Source organism: Pongo abelii, chromosome 13 (genome assembly GCF_028885655.2).
Source record: "Pongo abelii isolate AG06213 chromosome 13, NHGRI_mPonAbe1-v2.0_pri, whole genome shotgun sequence".
In the NCBI taxonomy this organism is placed as follows: domain Eukaryota; kingdom Metazoa; phylum Chordata; class Mammalia; order Primates; family Hominidae; genus Pongo; species Pongo abelii.
The window spans coordinates 112,384,135-112,403,302 of NC_071998.2; the positions used below are offsets into that span (position 1 = coordinate 112,384,135).

Here is a 19,168-nt window from a genome sequence, read left to right on the forward strand (position 1 = left end):
TTTTGAAGGGTTTTTTGTGTCTATCTCCTTTAGTTTGGCTCTGATCTTAGTTGTTTCTTGCCTTCTGCTAGCTTTTGAATTTGTTTGCTCTTGCTACTCTAGTTCTTTTAATTGTGTTGTTAGGGTATCGATTTTAGATCTTTCCTGCTTTCTCTTGTGGGCATTTAGTGCTATACATTTCCCTTTACACACTGCTTTAAATGTGTCCCAGAGATTCTGGTATGTTGTGTCTTTGTTCTCATTGGTTTCAAAGAACATCTTTATTTCTGCCTTCATTTCATTATGTACCCAGTAGTCATTCAGGAGCAGGTTGTTTAGTTTCCATGTAGTTGAGTGGTTTTGAGTGAGTTTCCTAATCCTGAGTTCTAATTTGATTGCACTGTGGTCTGACAGACAGTTTGTTGTGATTTCTGTTCTTTTACATTTGCTGAGGAGTGCTTTACTTCCAACTATGTGGTCAGTTTTGGAATAAGTGCGATGTGGTGCTGAGAAGAATGTATGTTCTGTTGATTTGGGGTGGAGAATTCTGTAGATGTCTATTAGGTCTGCTTGGTGCAGAGCTGAGTTCAAGTCCTGGATATCCTTGTTAACCTTCTGTCTTGTTGATCTGTCTAATATTGACAGTGGGGTGTTAAAGTCTCCCATTATTATTGTGTGGGAGTCTAAGTCTCTTTGTAGGTCTCTAAGGACTTGCTTTGTGAATCTGGGTTCTCCTGTATTGGGTGCATATATGTTTAGGATAGTCAGCCCTTCTTGTTGAATTGATCCCTTCACCATTATGTAATGGCCTTCTTTGTCTCTTTTGATCTTTGTTGGTTTAAAGTCTGTTTTATCAGAGACTAGGATTGCAGGCCCTGCCTTTTTTTGCTTTCCATTTGCTTGGCAGATCTTCCTCCATCCCTCTATTTTGAGCCTATGTGTGTCTCTGCACATGAGATGGGTCTCCTGAATGCAGCACACAGATGGGTCTTGACTCTTTATCCAATTTGCCAGTCTGTGTCTTTTAATTGGGGCATTTAGCCCATTTACATTTAAGGTTAACATTGTTATGTGTGAATTTGGTCCTGTCATTATGATGTTAGCTGGTTAATTTTCTCATTACTTGATGCAGTTTCTTCCTTGCATCGATGGTCTTTACAATTTGACATGTTTTTGCAGTGGCTGGTACCGGTTGTTCCTTTCCATGTTTAGTGCTTCCTTCAGGAGCTCTTGTAAGGCAGGCCTGGTGGTGACAAAATCTCTCAGCATTTGCTTGTCTGTAAAGGATTTTATTTCTCCTTCACTCATGAAGCTTAGTTTGGTTGGATATGAAATTCTGGGTTGAAAATTATTTTCCTTTAAGAATGTTGAATATTGGCCCCTACTCTCTTCTGGCTTGTAGAGTTTCTGAGAGATATGCTGTTAGTCTGATGGGCTTCCCTTTGTGGGTAACCCGACCTTTCTCTCTGGCTGCCTTTAAATTTTTTCCTTCATGTCAACCTTAGAGAATCTGACAATTATGTGTCTTGGAGTTGTTCTTCTCGAGGAGTATCTTTGTGGTGTTCTCTGTATTTCCTGAATTTGAATGTTGGCCTGCCTTGCTAGGTTAGGGAAGTTCTCCTGGATAATATCCTGAAGAGTGTTTTCCAACTTAGTTCCATTCTCCCTGTCACTTTCAGGTACACCATTCAAACATAGATTTGGTCTTTTCACATAGTCCCATATTTCTTGGAGGCTTTGTTCATTTCTTTTTACTCTTTTTTCTCTAAATTTCTCTTCTTGCTTTATTTCATTAATTTGAACTTCAGTCACTGATACCCTTTCTTCCACTTGATCAAATTGGCTATTGAAGCTTGTGCATGTGTCACGTAGTTCTCATGCCATGGTTTTCAGCTCCATCAGGTCATTTAAGGTCTTCTCTACACTCTTTATTCTAATTAGCCATTCGTCTAGTCTTTTTTCAAGGTTTTTAGCTTCCTTGCAATGGGTTCAAACATCCTCCTTTAGCTTGAAGAAGTTTGTTATTACCGACCTTCTGAAGCCTACTTCTGTCAGCTCATCAAAGTCATTCTCCATCCATCATTTGGAGGAGAAGAGGTGCTCGGTTTTTAGAATTTCCAGCTTTTCTGCTCTGGTTTCTCCCCATCTTTGTGGTCTTATCTACCTTTGGTCTTTGATGTTGGTGACCTCCAGATGGGGTTTTGGTGTGGATATCCTTTTTGTTGATGTTGAGGCTATTCCTTTCTGTTTGTTAGTTTTCCTTCTAACAGTCAGGCCCCTCAGCTGCCGGTCTGTTGGAGTTTGCTAGAGGTCCACTCCAGACCCTGTTCACCTCGGTATCACAAGTAGAGGCTGCAGAACAGCAAATATTGCTGCCTAATCCTTCCTCTGGAAGCTTCTTCCCAGAGGGGCACCTGCCTGTATGACATGTCAGTTGGCCTCTACTGGGAGGTGTCTCCCAGTTAGGCTACACGGGGGTCAGGGACCCACTTGAGGAGGCAGTCTATCTGTTCTCTGAGCTCAAACACTGTGCTGGGAGAACCACTGCTCTCTTCAGAGCTGTCCAACAGGGACGTTTGAGTCTGCAGAAGTTTCTGCCGCCTTTTGTTCAGCTATGCCCTGCCCCTAAAGGTGGAGTCTACATGTAGAGGCAGAGGTCTTGCTGAGCTGCGGTGGTCTCCACCCAGTTCGAGCTTCCTGGCTGCTGTGTTTACCTACTCAAGCCTCAGCAGCACCTCCCCCTGCCAGGCTGCTGCCTCCAAGGTCGATCTCAGACTGCTGCACTAGCAGTGAGCAAGGCTCCATGAGCATGGGACCCGCTGAGCCAGGTGTGGGATAGGATCTCCTGGTGTGCCGTTTGCTAAGACCACTGGAAAAGCACAGTATTTGGGCGAGAGTGTCCTGTTTTTCCGGGTACCATCTTCTGTGAAGGTACGGCTTCCCTTGGCTAGGAAAGGGAAATCCCCCGATCCGTTCCATTTCCTGGGTGAGGCGATGCCCCGCTCTGCTTCGGGTGGCCCTCCGTGGGCTGCACGCACTGTCCAATCAGTGCCAGTGAGATGAACCAGGTACCTCAGTTGGAAATGCAGAAATCACCTGTCGTCTGCGTCGATCATGCTGGGAGCTGCAGACCAAGCTGTTCCTATTTGGCCATCTTGGAATGGGATTCAGTTTTATATACATTTTTATACAGATTTTTTTTCCTGAACCATTTGGAAATCAGTTGTAGACATCATGCTCCTTTGCTCCTAAATATTTCAGTATGTATTTCCTATGAACAAGGACATTTTCTAACATAAACACAGAATAATTATCAAATTTAGGAAATTCAGTATTTTATCAGACTTCATGTTTGCCAGTCTGCTGAGCTTTAAAGGCCTTCTTTCCATCTTTCTATTGTGAAGATGTTTACAGTTACAAGAAAGTTGAAAGAATAGTTTGGTGAACATCTGTGAACCCTCTTGGATTCAATAAATATTTTGATTTATTTATTTTCTCTTTCTCATAGACACATACTTTTTTCCTTTGCTCATTAGAAAGTTGCAGATATCATAACATTATCCCTTCAACACACATCTTTTTAAGAGCATTTTCCTGCATCACTACCATATCATTATTACACCTAAGAAAATTGACGGTAATTCCTTAATGTCCTCTAATATCTTTTTTTTTTTTTTTTTTTTTTTGAGATGGAGTCTTGCTCTGTCACCAGGCTGGGAGTGCAGTGGCACAATCTTGGCTCACTGCAACCTCCGCCTCCCAGGTTCAAGTGATTCCCCTGCCTCAGCCTCCTGAGTAGCTGGGACTATAGGCGTGTGCCACCACGCCTGGCTAATTTTTTTTTTTTGTATTTTAGTAGAGATAGGTTTCACCATGTTGGCCAGGATGGTCTCAATCTCCTGACTTCTTGATCCACCTGCCTTGGCCTCCCAAAGTGCTGGGATTACAGGCATGAGCCACCGTGCCCGGCCCTAAGGTCCTCTAATATCTGAACCATATTCAGATTTTCTTGATTGTCCCAAGAATGTGTGTGTGTGTGCATGTGCGTGTGTAAAATCCAGGCTGGTATTCTGTAGATTGAACCACGTTCTGGGTTTGACTGATTGTTTCCTCATGGTGTGTTTAACTTGTATCTCTATGTTCTATGTAAAATAGTATCTTAAGTTAACTGCGTTTTCCCCTGGTTACTGGAGAGGCTGATCACCTTTCATTTGCTGTTCAGGTCTCCTCTTGAGTGATTTCCCTATTCATATTCTTTGCCTATTTTTTGTTGAATTGTCTCTGCCTTTCTTAAAGATTTGTAGGAATTCTTTACATATTCTGGATAATAATCTTTGGTTGGTTATATGTAGTATCTATATTTTAAACAAGCAGCCCAAATGATTGAGTTGCCAAGTGGTTTTTGGACAATTCTTTTGTAGAAGTTCTCATCGTAGACTCCTCCTCTTTAATCTGTACTAGTTTGATCCCAAGTAAATAGATGAAAGAGATAAGGTTTAATCACAAAACACAAATGGACTAAAATGAATCAGAACCATGGTATGCTAATAAAGATGTACTTATATTCTTGATAGCACTCATTTAAGGTACTCTTATCATCCTTAATATTAGAGAGTGCTGGTCCCATTTTGTTCTTCTGATAAATGAACATGCTATGGTTTAATAGAGAGAGTACAGGCTTTGGAGTCAGAGATCAACATTTGTATGCTGATTATCCTTTTTCTAGCTACATAGCCCTGTGCAATTTACTTAGATATTCATTCTACAGTTCCTCATCTATAAAACTGCAAGTTGCCTTATACAGTTATTGTGAAGATACAATGAAATAATGAATATGAAAACATTTTGTCCAACATCAGATGAAAAATAAGCATTAAATCTTATCCTACTCTTTTTTTCCTTCCTTTCTCCCTCCTCATGTTTTTAGACTCATAAGTATCACAGAACTGGTCCCTTTGAAAAGCAGTACGTTGGGAGCTTACTGACTTTCTTGATTACATTTAGCCAGGGTTTTGTTTTCCAACCAGGATATGCACAGCCTGAGTCTTCATCATATTGCTACTGAAAACTTTGTGGCAGGCAGCAGTAGCTGGCCAGCGTTTGGTTTACAGTGCTCAAGTTACTTATAATGCCTTGCAAATGCTTAAGCAGCACAGTGAGGGTTCCATAGTTAAACCCACTGAATCTTTGTAGGAGCTTGCAGAGCTAGAAAGTGCCCTCCAAGAGCAGCATGAGGTGAATGCATCTTTGCAGCAGACCCAGGGAGATCTCAGTGCCTATGAAGCTGAGCTAGAGGCTCGGCTAAACCTAAGGGATGCTGAAGCCAACCAGCTCAAGGAAGAGTTGGAAAAAGTAACAAGACTTACTCAGGTAAGTAGGAGCATGAAGCCAACTAGAAACTAAGTACCCTGTGCCTTAAGATATCATCCTTCTTTTATTTATGTCTTAATTTAAAATTAAGCGTTTTTTCATACAATATATATGGAGTGATGAGAAAGGCAGAATTTTGGAGTCAGACATTGTGAGTGCTAATAACTACCCCTGTGTGAACATGGGCAAATCGGTTCATAGCTCTGAGTCTCCCAGCCTTTTCCTCCTCTGTAAAATGGCTTATGGGGAAGATAAATGAGATAATGGACATGAAAGCATCTGACAGTTGATACTCAATAAATGCTAGTTTTTCCTTCTTAGAACAGGTTTAAGGACTTTTTTTTTGAGACAGAGTCTTGCTCTGTTGCTAGGCTGGAGTGCAGTGGCATGATGTTGGCTCACTGCAACCTCCGCCTCCTGGGTTCAAGCGATTTTCCTGCCTCAGCCTCCTGAGTAGCTGGGACTACAGGTGCGTGCCACCATGCCTGGCTAATTTTTTGTATGTTAGTAGAGATGGGGTTTCACCATGTTGGTCGGGGTGGTCTACAAACTCCCGACCTCAGGTGATCTGCCCACCTCAGCCTCCCAAAGTGCTGGGATTACAGGCATGGGCCACCGTGCCCAGCCGAGACCTCTTTTAGGTTGATGATAAGTTGTAGTTTGCTGTCTCCTTTTAGGGTTGGTTGAAAGATCCACTAGTTTAAATTATACTTTCAAGTTACAGAAAACATATCCAATAAATATTTATTGATCGGCCATTGAGGGCCAGGTACTGTGGATTCTCTAGGGAAAGCACAGACATGGTCACCATCTTGTGGAGCTGACAGATCTCTGATTGGTAAGCTAGTCCAGCAGGTGAAACAGGTATGGAAGAAAGAAAGGGACAGGATTCTTTGGCCAAGGGGGAAGTAGTCAGGGAAGACCACCCTACAGAAATGATGTTTCAGCTGATGGCTGATGGATGAGTAGGATTTGGCCATGCAGAGGGGACAGGGTGAAAGGGATAAAGGTAAGGTATTTGTATTCTAGGCAGAGAGGTGAGGAGAGAGAGCATATAGTACATTTGAAGTGCTGAAAGTATGCCTCCAGGATGCCAGGAGCAGGGAGAGGAGTGAGGAAAGAGAATGAGAGGTAAAGGCAGAGAGGCAGGCAGAGGCCAGTTGTAATATATTCTTTATCAGATTAAAAATACAATTTATTAGCCAGATGAGCTGCATCTTCTTTCAGGAAGCCCACCTCAACCTTTCCTTTCTGCCTGCTGAAAATCTGGGTTCAGGACTCTACTTTGGTTTTCCTATAACCTGTGCACAGTAAAGGTATTTATCATGCATATGATGATCATCTGTTTAGATGCTCCTAGATGATCTGTTTGTTTTACCCCAGCTAGACTCAGAGCTCAGTGAATGCCCAGATTGTACCTGTTTCTGCTTTTTCAGTGCCTGGCATATGAGAAGCGTCAATATGTGCTTATTTGATGAAAATGAAATAAATAAGATATTTTGAATCTCAGGAATGCATGTAAAAATAATTCATATGATTAGAAAAGGAACTAGAAATATATCTGGTTTATTATAGTAATTATATATATTCCTTTACTTATGAAATATCAGATCATCACTTGACAGTTGTCAGGATTGTATTTCTCAAGAGTACCGAGTTTTGTAGAAGTATAGTTGACAAGATCAGAGTCTCAGAAATCAGGAGGTTTTAGGAAAACAATTAAAGTAACAGTAAATATTTTAAAATAATAATAAATAAAATTTCTAGATGGCATTTTCCTTAATAAATTCTCTTTTCAAGTCAGACTGTACTAGCTTGAAATACATTGTCCTTTGTACTTTGATTGGCTTTTATTTTCTTCTCATAAGTCTTGACAAAATTATTTTAAGAGCCTGGCCTTTTCACTGATTCACTTAGTATTGAAAGGGACATTCCCCCTCCCACAGCACCAAGACTGCCAGGATTGGTCTTCAAACCACACGTTGAGATATGAGGCATAACAGATCTCTTGTCTCTGATCTGAAGATCTACAGATCTCTGATTGGTAAACTTTAGTTGCATGAACTCACTTGTGATGCTTGATAAATACAGATTCCTCGGCCCCACCCACCCTAGAGATTCTGATCCAGAATCTCTTTTCTGAGATAGAGTTTAGGTGTCTGCATTTTTAACAGACATACCTAGTGTTGATACAGTTTTTTTGAGGACCACAGTTTGAGAAATACTAGTCTAAGGGAAAGGAGAGCAGTAATTGTTGGATCACTTGCAGAACTTTTAAAGGTAGGTGCCTCGGTCCACCCCTGAAGATTCTGATTTGGTGTATTTGGGCTGAGCTGATTCTGATGCTTACTCCTTCTTAAGTGTTAATAATAGTTTAAGGATTGTGTGAAAAAATTATCTTTGGTTTTTAAATTTGGGAGTACAAACATAAAACTGAGTTGTAAAACTATAGCTAGCAAGGGACTGTGTATATATGTAAATTTATTTGTGCCTTTTAAAATCATAAATTATTGCTGTTTTACACTTTCATGTCATTGCTTCCTATGGTGACAGTTAGAACAATCAGCCCTTCAAGCAGAACTTGAGAAGGAAAGGCAAGCCCTCAAGAATGCCCTTGGAAAAGCCCAGTTCTCAGAAGAAAAGGAGCAAGAGAACAGTGAGCTCCATGCAAAACTTAAACACTTGCAGGTAGAGATTTGTTGTTTTAGATTACATTCTTACACAGAACACCCAAGGATGATGATATCTTTAGTCAGGCACTTAGCAACCTGCTCTAACATGTAGTAAGCAACTTGAATTACTAGAAAAAAGGGAATTCTGGGTGGAGCAGCACCATAGCCCCTGTTCTCTTGTGACCATTGTTTTAAGATTATTATTTGTGAATCTCCTTTTGTTTTTACGATGGTGCAAAGAGATAGAGGCAGTGTCAGTAGTAAACAATATATTGTGTAAACTCATGGGCAAAAGCAGTATCTTGCTTTTCTTCTAAAAGCAGATATGTCACCAGACCAAACTAAAATGATCAGATTGGTGCATCCTCTTCCACTGAAATGTCTTTGTAATTATCCAGGAATTTAACTAGAGTGAGTTGCAGTGGGATTTCTTATCTGTAAATAGTTTTCACTGTCCTCTTCTCGGAAAGGATGCTATTAAAAATGTAATCATTTTTTATTTGTGGGAATGTATGTCAATATTTTTATAGCTGTTCTCACAGTAATCTGCTGAACAAACTGCAGGAAAAACAGGTGGATAGGATTTTTCAGATAATTAAACTCTTGAAGAAGACAGATGTCTGAACAAACGAGTACCTGAATCATCACTCAGGTCTCCAAATCTGTGAGGTTGGGGGCCTCTTGGCTGGCTGAGATGGTAGCTGTTATCACCAGAAATAAAAGGGTAGAGTTTATGTGGCTTGGAGGAATGATTCCCAAAAAAACTACGTAGGGGGATTTGAGAGAAATAAGACTAAACTCACCCAAATGTTCTCTTCTTCTAACACTTCAAATATTTGTTCCTCGAAGTTTAAAGAAATCTAATAACCTAGAATTTAATTTTTACTGCTCTCAGTTCCACTTCTGAAGCAAATATCATAAAAGATATACATGTTTTCCATTACTATGTGAGGTGTGTGTGTATGTTGGGTCTTCCTTGAGTTATCATTTTCCATTTTTAGTATAGAAATTTGCATATAACACAAAAACAGAATAGCTTATGACCCTTATTTACCCATTGCCCAACCTAAACAGTTGACAACATTCATTGTTTCATTTTGTCCACCTCTTTTGTTGCTGGAATATTTTAAAGAAAAATTTCATACATCATTCTTTCACCTGCAAATACTTAAGTGTACATCTCTTGCAGAAAAGGACTAATATAATATTCTTCAGGGGCCTTCTCCAAAGTAGAAAGTGAAGTCAACTTTCTAGAATGCTGACACGTGTTGTGGGACTACCTTAATTAGAACTAGATTCTTTGATTACTTGGCCAGCTAACCTCCTGAGTACAAGTTGAACCCACTCTACATGTCTTTGTCAGAAATCATTTAGTTGCAATGAACCAAAACCTACTCCCACTAGCTCAAGAAAGGAGACAGCTTGCTAGGAACCAGAGCTGCTCTGCCTTTCATGTTGATATAGGGGCTCTTTCATTTCTCTTTTTCCATCTCTCCAAGCATTGTATGTGGCCCAGCATAGACCCCAGCCCTGAGTTAACGTATTTTCAGGTCCAGCATTTATATAGGCTTGCTGTACTGAATCTTGCTTCAAATTATGGAGAGAATGAGAACCTGTTTTCTGGCTAGTTGATGTGTTGACTGGCCTCAAGTCAGATGATCTATGGCCAGGATTAGATAGTACTACAGAAAGGGCTGCCTTGGGGCAATGGGCATGGGCAGTTTACAGATAAAGAGGACTCCAGATGGAACAGGCACTTGAAAACATGTTAATTGCATTCTAAATTCTTCATTTCAGTTAACATTGTTACACTGAGTTTGAAGTAGATTAATCATACGGAAATTTTAGGAATTTCTTTCTACTTGAAAGAGGCATTGTCTGAATTTAGTTCTGTGGTCTAGATATGTTTGTTAGTTCGTTAGTAGTGAAAATATGCTGGCATGTAATAGATAATCCCTATTTCATCCCCCTCCATAGGATGACAATAATCTGTTAAAAGAGCAACTTAAAGATTTCCAGAATCACCTTAACCGTGTGGTTGATGGTTTGGTTCATCCAGAAGAAGTGGCAGCTCGTGTGGATGAGCTAAGAAGAAAACTGAAATTAGGAGCTGGGGAAATGAAGTAAGGAAAAAGCAAGACCTCCAAGTCTAGAGTGGGCCTCACAACTTGAGAGTTGTGAGTGTGAGGTTCAATGATAAACTCACCTTTCTAAGTTCTGTTAATGGCAAATTTCTTTTGTAAGGTTCTCCTTATGATGTTTTCATGACTGAGACAAAAGATTGTTTAATTTATTTGTCTGCCACTGATTGTTTTTACATTTTGGATCTTTTTTTTTGGTATTTAAGAGTAATTTTTGGTATTTAAGAGTTATTGTTTCTTGAAAGTTAATTATATATGGTCAGGAAGTAGAGCCACATTATACATTTTAAATAGAGAAGAAACATCAAAAGAAAACATAATTATTTCAAATATATGAAATGGACATTTATTCTTGGAGCAAATATTGTTAGCCTGATATGAGCCTATGTTTTCAGAGTGGCAGCAGTCATTTTGATAAAGCAATAATTTGCGCTTAGGAGATGGTCAGTAAATTGCTATAGATTGACACCAGTCCCTCCACACAGCTTTTTACTCTGGAGCTAAAGTTAATAGCATGTTTGCATCCAGCATCAAAAATTAAATGTCACATTTATACCATTTTTCCCCCTCCTTACTAGCATCCATAGTCCTTCAGATGTCTTAGGGAAAAGTCTTGCTGATTTACAGAAACAATTCAGTGAAATTCTTGCACGCTCCAAGTGGGAAAGAGATGAAGCACAAGTTAGAGAGAGAAAACTCCAAGAAGAAATGGCTCTACAGCAAGAGAAACTGGCAACTGGACAAGAAGAGTTCAGGCAGGCCTGTGAGAGAGCCCTGGAAGCAAGAGTAAGACAAGGGCAAGAGGCACCTGGAGGGAAGTGTTTGGCAAATATTAATGTTTTTCAGCAAATTACAATGCTTCCTTTGTCATGCAAATACAACATAATTGTTGTTATCTTCACTTATAACAAGTCAAGCAGGGTGTGACTAAAACTCAACCCTGAATGTGGTTATAATGTCAAAGTCAGGCTTGTTTGTGACATTGTGTTTTCCTTGATTTAGAAGCAAAGGCAAGTTATTTTATAACAGGCAGGTAAATAATGCCACATTCCTAGAGTATGGTGTGTTGCCAGAATCTGGTATTTTTTGATGTGATGATTTTAATGAAGAGGTAAACATTCAAATGACTCCTAGAGATCGTTCAAGATAAAACCATTCGTGACAACTCATTAGTAAAAAATTAAGTTACAGCCTGTTGTAAAATGGGTGATAATTCTATAAAATGTTTTTATTTTGCTTAAAACATATTTTGCCTAAAAATCATTCTTGAAATTGTATTTCTTCACAGATTAATTTTGATAAGAGGCAACATGAAGCAAGAATCCAGCAAATGGAGAATGAAATTCACTATTTGCAAGAAAATCTAAAAAGTATGGAGGAAATCCAAGGCCTTACAGATCTCCAACTTCAGGAAGCTGATGAAGAGAAGGAGAGAATTCTGGCCCAACTCCGAGAGTTAGAGAAAAAGGTAGGGGAGGCTTAGAAAATGAGGCACATAAGTACCTGCTGCCAGTGTCCTGCCCACTGGCAACTAGGTCAGCTGAGATGGGTGCGATCTGTAGTCACCTCTGGCTGCATTGCTGGCACAGTGCTGAATCTGACCCAGGTGGGACCTGGATGCATGTCATTGGATCAGGAAGCTAAGACCATGTGTCGTGGTAGATGGAAACGAGAATTGAGAATGTAAGGAGTGACTTTCGAGTTAATTAGGTGATACTTAACAAATGATATTGGGAGGAGTTTGACTCCTTTGAAACCTCTTGTCCAGTTGGACACATCCATGGGAAATTACTTTTAAACTCCTCATCATCCTTTCTAATACCCCTGCCTCTCTTTGACGGCTTTTCTCCATTCCACCTCAACCATCTACTCCCATTGTCACATTCTGGACTTTGTCAAGTTTAAAAATTGCACCCACCTCTGAAATTACAAACTGAAGTGTCTTGCTCTGATCATAACCGTTTATCTTGCTGGTATCCACACACTAAAAATTTGTCAGCCTTATTGAGCTTCCATTTCATTAGCCTCACCCCCACCTTTGCTATCTGTTAAGCCCTTGTCTTTCCTTTCTTACTTGTCCAACTTAAATTTTGTGGTCTACCAACTATAACTTTTTTTTTTTTTTTTTAACAAATATCCTCAAGTTCCTTGCCCTTTTCTACTGTTTTATTTCCCTGACAAAACTGAAGCTCTCTGCTTTCTTTGGGCCTGCACTTACACTGGGTGTTCCTGGAGAAAAAAGTCACCATCCAGTATTGTGGTGTCATTATAAACTTATAGTTACCAATCTCAAATGGACAATATGACCCTTTTCTGTGGTGAGCTTCCTCTCCCATGCCTCACTGTTTCACACCTTCTCATTCCTCACACCTGCTGTCTGCTTTCTCCCAGCCTCAGTGAATGCCTTGCTTCATCCTTCACTGAGAACTCATCAGTTTCCAAGTCCTATTGAATCCATCTCTAAAATATATCTGGAATATATGTCCTTTTTCCTTCTCTGATGCTAGACCGTTGTGCTGTCATCATCTCTCTTCTGGATGACTACTGTGGCTGTCTGATCGATCTGTCACTTCTACTCATGACCCTGCTCTCCAGAGCAGCCAAGATGCTCTTTCTGAAATGTCAAGTGGCTGTAATCAGTCTCCCCTCCTGTAGCTTCCTTTGTTCTTAGGAGTAAGACCAAAATTCTTAAGCCTACGAGGCCTACATGATTTGCCTCTGTTTAGAGCTCTCCTTTTCTCACTGTGCTCCTCCTTTCAGTTTCTCAAAAATGCCAAATTCTTTCACCACCATCCTATGCCCAGGGCCTAATTCAGTGATTTCAAAGGCAGGTTCATCCATGCCTTGGTGATAGTGCTAGGAAATGTTTTTCCAATGAATGGATGAAGTTATGACCACTAAGATTCTTGACTGAGAAGACCTAGTCCAAGTTTCTCACAGTTTTGAGATCTATTATTTATTCATTTGATATATGTGGAGTACCTCCTGTGTATCAAGTATTGTTCTAGGCAGCAGTGAACAGAGTCCCTACCCTCCTGGAGCTTACGTCTGAATTCATTCCTGCCAAATGATTCATCTGTTTAATTAATGTTTCTTTTATTTTAGAAGAAACTTGAAGATGCCAAATCTCAGGAGCAAGTTTTTGGTTTAGATAAAGAACTGAAGAAACTAAAGAAAGCCGTAGCCACCTCTGATAAGCTAGCCACAGCTGAGCTCACCATTGCCAAAGACCAGCTGAAGTCCCTTCATGGAACTGTTATGAAAATTAACCAGGAGCGAGCAGAGGTGAGTTCACATGTACAGAACAGGTTTCCATCAATGATGCTGCTGTCAAAAAACATGGCAACTTGTATTATTGATCTTGCTATAGACATTGGTTATTTTATAAACCACTGTAAAGTTGTCTGTTTTTCTTAAGACCTAAAGATTATATTTCCCCCATCACAACCCCCAATAATTTATTTTGTGCTTCCATGGATACTGCGTTCTACTGAGCCCTGAAAGGAATCATCAAATAAACATGCTATCCCTACCTTTAAGTGTAAGGATCTGCTTAGGGAGGTAGCTGTCGATATCTACCTGGACAAGGGTTCTTGAAGGATTGTCATATAATCCCTCTGAATCTCAAATTTTTCATCTCATGCAATCATATGAAAATGTTACTTCATAGTATGACTCCTTACTGAGCTAATGTCTGTTACTGTGCTTTATAGGATGCAAATGCTAATGAGATTAAGATAGCAGATCACAGGAGACAAAAATCTAATGATGAGAGCCCAGAGAGACATAATCATGGAAGATGGTAGTAAAAGTAAAAAAGTAAAAAAATTAGCCTTTGTTCTTTCTGATGCCGCACCTTGGGGTTGGGGGCTGGGCAGGCTGCCCAACAATGGGAACAACACAGGAGAAGGTGGGGCTTGGGTGTCCCTTTTCATGGACAGCCTGGTAGGCAATGTGATGAAAGCAGAAGAATCAATCCAAGAGGAAGAAATGAAGAAAACAACCTGTGATAGCAGTGGTGCCTTTCTCATACTTCTGTCCCAGTAGGAGTTACAGGAAGCAGAGAGGTTCAGCAGAAAGGCAGCACAAGCAGCCAGAGATCTGACCCGAGCAGAAGCTGAGATCGAACTCCTGCAGAATCTCCTCAGGCGGAAGGAGGAGCAGGTCAGTGTTGGTACCCAGAGACCTCCTCTTTATCAGATTCTTATCAGTTCCTAAAAGACAAAATTACTGTAGGTGATGTCTCAAAGAATTCTGAAGTGCAATCAATAGTTAATCAGTACTTTATCCTCTACTGTGTGCCAGGCTTGGTGCAGTTCCCAAGTAATGCAGTTTCCTCACTGGGAAAGTGTAAATAAATATAGAATCATAATCAAGTTGAAAGGATAAATGTGTTTGGGAAAGAATGAATTCATTGGCAACTTTGTATGTGTGATTTTTTAAATAGTTTCGACTTGCGATGGAGAAAACAGGTGTAGGTACTGGAGCAAACTCACAGGTCCTAGAAATTGAGAAACTGAATGAGACAATGGAACGACAAAGGACAGAGATTGCAAGGCTGCAGAATGTACTAGACCTCACCGGAACTGGTAAAGTATTGGGCTTTGATTTTTGGCAGTGGTTTTGTAGTCATAAAATTAAATCATCTCATTTGTTTTTTACCTTTAACTGTTACAAATCAAGTCCATGCTTGATTTAGAGAGCTGTGGTAATTAGCTTAATAAGTAAAATCAAATAAATCAGATAATTTTAAAAGTATTTTCTGTAATTGTGTTACTGGGGGACTTGGTTGCCAAGATAAGAGTTTCGTATTTGTGGGTGGGCGCAGTGGCTCACGCCTGTGATCCTAGCACTTTGGGAGGCTGAGGTGGGTGGATCACTTGAGGTCAGGAGTTCGAGACCAGCCTGGCCAACATGGTGACACCCTGTCTCTACTAAAAAATACAAAAATTAGCTGGGCATGGAGGTGGGCACCTGTAAACCCAGCTACTCGGGAAGCTGAGGCAGGAGAATCACTTGAACCTGGGAGGCGGAGGTTGGCAGTGAGCCGAGATTGGGCCACTGCACTCCAGACTGGATGACAGAGTGAGACTCTGTCTCAAAAAAAGAAAAAAAGAGTTTTGTATTTGTAATTTCAAAATAAATAATGTTTACAAATCAGTTTGCTTTTTTTTGACTTACCAAAGGGCAGACTGAAAGTCAGCTTTGAGGAACTGATAAAATTAATTGGCTCTCATAGAATCTCTTTTATATTTTGAGAAAGGAAGTAAATGATTTCATATCAATTTCATAGAATGACTTTTCTTTACAGACAACAAAGGAGGCTTTGAAAATGTTTTAGAAGAAATTGCTGAACTTCGACGTGAAGTTTCTTATCAGAATGATTACATCAGCAGCATGGCAGATCCTTTCAAAAGACGAGGCTATTGGTACTTTATGCCACCACCACCATCATCAAAAGTAGGAATTCTGTGGTGTTGGGAATGTATACTGAATTTTCTTGAAGAAAGTGTGACATTGTCCCCTTCCCCAAATTTATGAGCAGGTACCAAAAACAACATTTCTATGCTAAGCCGTGCATTGAGGTTCTATAGTGTTTTTAATATTTGAGATGAAAATAGGGCCTTCTTGGGGAAGGTGACAGTTGACTGTTCATACTCAGGTGGTATGTGTTAGGGTCCTTGAATGCGGATGCTGTAAGGAGAAAAGGTGATTTGAGCCCAGAGAGCCTGCTGAAATGGGCATAGAATTGTGCAGAGCCTCTGACAGAAAAAAAGGCACCTGGCTTTCATGTCCTTTTAATGAACATTCATTCAGTGCTTACTGAAGCCTAGGCCAAGTGCTAGGTAGTGGTGGGGCATCACAATGAATGGTAAAGCCCCTGCTCTCAAAGAGTTCATTGGCCATGCCAGCATAATTGCAAAATGGTGACATACCTATGACAACAGACCTGACCTGTATTCTCTAGTTGCAGAGAGGTATTAAGGATTCATCTGATGGGAAGTTCAGGAAGGAATGCTTCACAAGCAGGGATGTGAAGTCAGCACTTAGCAAGCAGTGAGCGATGGGCTTTTAGGAGGGAGGAAACAGCTCGTATGGAAGAGGAGAGTTATTGGCTTAGCAAAGACAAGTAGCTTTGTGGGGCTAGAGGGTTTATAGGAACAGTGTCAGATGAAGCTGAAAAGTAGATTGGGGGTCCTGCTTTTGTTTTTGTTTTTGTTTTTTGAGACGGAGTCTTGCTGTGTCCCCCAGGCTGGAGTGCAGTGGTGTGATCTCGGCTCCTTGCAACCGCTGCCTCCTGGGTTCAAGCGATTCTCCTGTTTCCGCCTCCTGAGTAGCTGGGATTATAGGCATGTGCCACCAGGCCTGGCTAATTTTTAGATTTTTAATAGAGATGGGGTTTTGCCATGTTGGCCAGGCTGGTCTCAAACTCCTGACCTCAGGTGATCTGCCCACCTCGGCCTCCCAAAGTTCTGGGATTACAGGCGTGAGCCATCACCGTGCCTGGTCTGGGGTCATGCTTTTTTTTAAAGGGCTTTAGAATCTCTTACACTTAATTATGTAGGCCATGAGAAATGGGTTGTGTACTAAAATGATCAGAGCTGTAGTTTAGGAATAATATTCTGCCTAGTATAGAGACTATACTTATGGTAGGGTGAGCTTTCCGTGGGGCTCTTTGAACTGATTCAGGTAAAGAGTAGAAGCCAGAACTAGATCAGTGGAGCTGGGAAAGAGGAGATGAGATTAAAGGATGTTAAAGAGAAATGGTCAGGGCCTGGGGCCTGAATGTGGGAAGTGAGGAGAAGACTGGGGCCTGAATGTTGAAAGTGAGGAGAAGACTATAGGCTGTATTCATCCAAAGCAGAGGGGCCTGGTGCCATCCTGCTAGAATCAGCTGATGAGCAATAGTCAGGGAGAAGCAGCTCAGACACACTAGGATCCCAGGGCTGTGTAGACTTAACCAGACCCCTGAATAGCAGAATCTTAGATTCTCCCAGCAATCCTAAAGAAAGCCAACTCCTTGGTACAACCAGAGCTGGAGGTGGAAGCAGTATAAATTAGAGCAACACATATAAGCCTGAGCTGGGTGAGGGTTTAGAGGATGTACCTACAGACTGAGAAGGAGAAGGAGGGTAGCAGAGTAGAGCTTTAAAGCCATGCCAAGCTCCCAGGACCACAGAAGACTGGTGACCCCAGATTTCTTCGAAGTTCACTGGTTTCCTTTGCCTCAGTCGCTGGGCCATCAAGGATGAGGTTAAAAACAAAACAAAACAAAAAACCACTAGGAAAAATGACTACAGAGAGAACAGAGGCTGACACCCGGGACTCTGATCACTATGAGAACTTATTTTCATTTCTCTCTTGGGGAGTTAAATTAACCCAGTCAAACAGCCAGATAACATGCTTTTTCCATTTTGGTGTGGCCAAGGACTTGTGATTTCTAGAAAATTGTACCAAAAGAGAGGATAGGAGATGGATGTTTTAAAATGGCTTTTGAAAGGATAAATAGACATTAATTTGTTTGCTTTCACCACACTTCGAGCCCTTCACTTTCACAGACCAGTCTGATGTGACCCCAGCCATTACCCACATAGCCGTCCTTTCTGCATGGCTTCCCTGACACTGCCATGTTGATCAAGTCCAGAGGGATGTTAATAAGCTGAGTTGTGTATGGAACTGCAGTTTATGTGACCATGTAATCACCTCACTTCTGTGAAAAATAAGGATAATGAAAAGAAGCCAAGTTCTTTCTCAACCTTGCTACATCTCAACTTTGCTCTAGACTTTGATGTTTCTTAAAATCAGCCTTTCCATTTATAATAGATAGTGTGCTCTGCTGTCATTTGTTTTAGGTTTCCAGCCATAGTTCCCAGGCCACCAAGGACTCTGGTGTTGGCCTTAAGTACACAGCCTCAACTCCTGTTAGAAAACCACGCCCTGGGCAGCAGGATGGGAAGGAAGGCAGTCAACCTCCCCCTGCCTCAGGATACTGGGTTTATTCTCCCATCAGGAGTGGGTTACATAAACTGTTTCCAAATAGAGGTAAGTCAAATCACATAGGAAAGTTGCATTTCTCTTGCCCGTTTAATAACCTTTTACTGATTCTCTGAAACCCGTAAGACACAATCCAGACTCCTTAGCTAGCTCCATGAGGTCTTCTGTGATCTGGTCTTGGCCAGTGACCTCTTGTCATTGTTTTAAACCCTGTCTGGAATGTCCTTCCTCCTTCCCCTACCATGCTGATGCCTACTCATCCTTCAGTGAGACCTAGGTCCTCAAACAGTGCTCCTAAAGGGAGCCTTCTTCCACCCTGCTTCACCCAGGCTGACTAAGCAGCCTCTTTGACTGTACTGGAGCACGGTGTCTTGTGTCCTTGCATCACGGCATTAATCTCATCCTCCTAAAAGGAAGTGTTACGGGTCTGTCTTCCAAAGCTCCAGAGGAGGAGTCAGACCTGAGTAAATCTTTTTCACTTATTAGCTGTGTGGTCTTAGGCTAATTATTTAGTTGCTGTGAAACTGTTAATCTGTAAAATGTGAATACTACCTTCTGAGAATTTGTTCATTCAGAAACTTTTTTTTTTTTTTTGATATGGAGTCTCGCTCTGTCACCCAGGCTAGAGTGCAGTGGCACAATCTTGGCTCACTGCAACCTCCGCCTTCTGGAATCAAGCAGTTCTCTCTCCTGTTTTAGCCTCCCGAGTAGCTGGGATTACAGGCGTGCACCACCATGCCTGGCTACTTTTTGTATTTTTAGTAGAGATGGGGGTTTCACCATATTAGACAGGCTGGTCTCGAACTCCTGACCTCAAGTGATCTGCCTGCCTTGGCCTCCCAAAGTGCTGGGATTACAGGCGTGAGCCACCGTATGTGGCCAGGAAGTGCTTATTGACTGCCTGCTGTGTGCTAGGTTCTCTGTTGTCAGTGATCAGCAAACATATTTCCTGGTTTTAGGGCAGACAAGTTGGTAAACTATCACGTTGGAGAGTGTTATATGTCATGACAG

The 19,168-nt window shown here is 41.2% G+C and overlaps 1 protein-coding gene across 14 annotated transcripts in view; it reads left to right on the forward strand.

Annotated features, from left to right (window-relative positions):
* Positions 1-19,168, forward strand: part of CNTRL (centriolin) — a 103,041-nt gene that overhangs the window by 52,850 nt on the left and 31,023 nt on the right. For 13 of the 14 annotated variants that reach the window (XM_054520555.2, XM_024252857.3, XM_063714025.1 and 10 more), the window contains 10 exons: positions 5,173-5,349; positions 7,903-8,037; positions 9,999-10,144; positions 10,741-10,948; positions 11,451-11,630; positions 13,268-13,447; positions 14,210-14,326; positions 14,610-14,751; positions 15,474-15,622; positions 18,016-18,205. In XM_054520555.2, coding sequence (XP_054376530.2) covers positions 5,173-5,349; positions 7,903-8,037; positions 9,999-10,144; positions 10,741-10,948; positions 11,451-11,630; positions 13,268-13,447; positions 14,210-14,326; positions 14,610-14,751; positions 15,474-15,622; positions 18,016-18,205 — 1,624 coding nt within the window. The remainder of the gene's footprint in view (positions 1-5,172; positions 5,350-7,902; positions 8,038-9,998; positions 10,145-10,740; positions 10,949-11,450; positions 11,631-13,267; positions 13,448-14,209; positions 14,327-14,609; positions 14,752-15,473; positions 15,623-18,015; positions 18,206-19,168) is intronic. The other variant, XM_054520552.2, reaches the window with a different exon arrangement.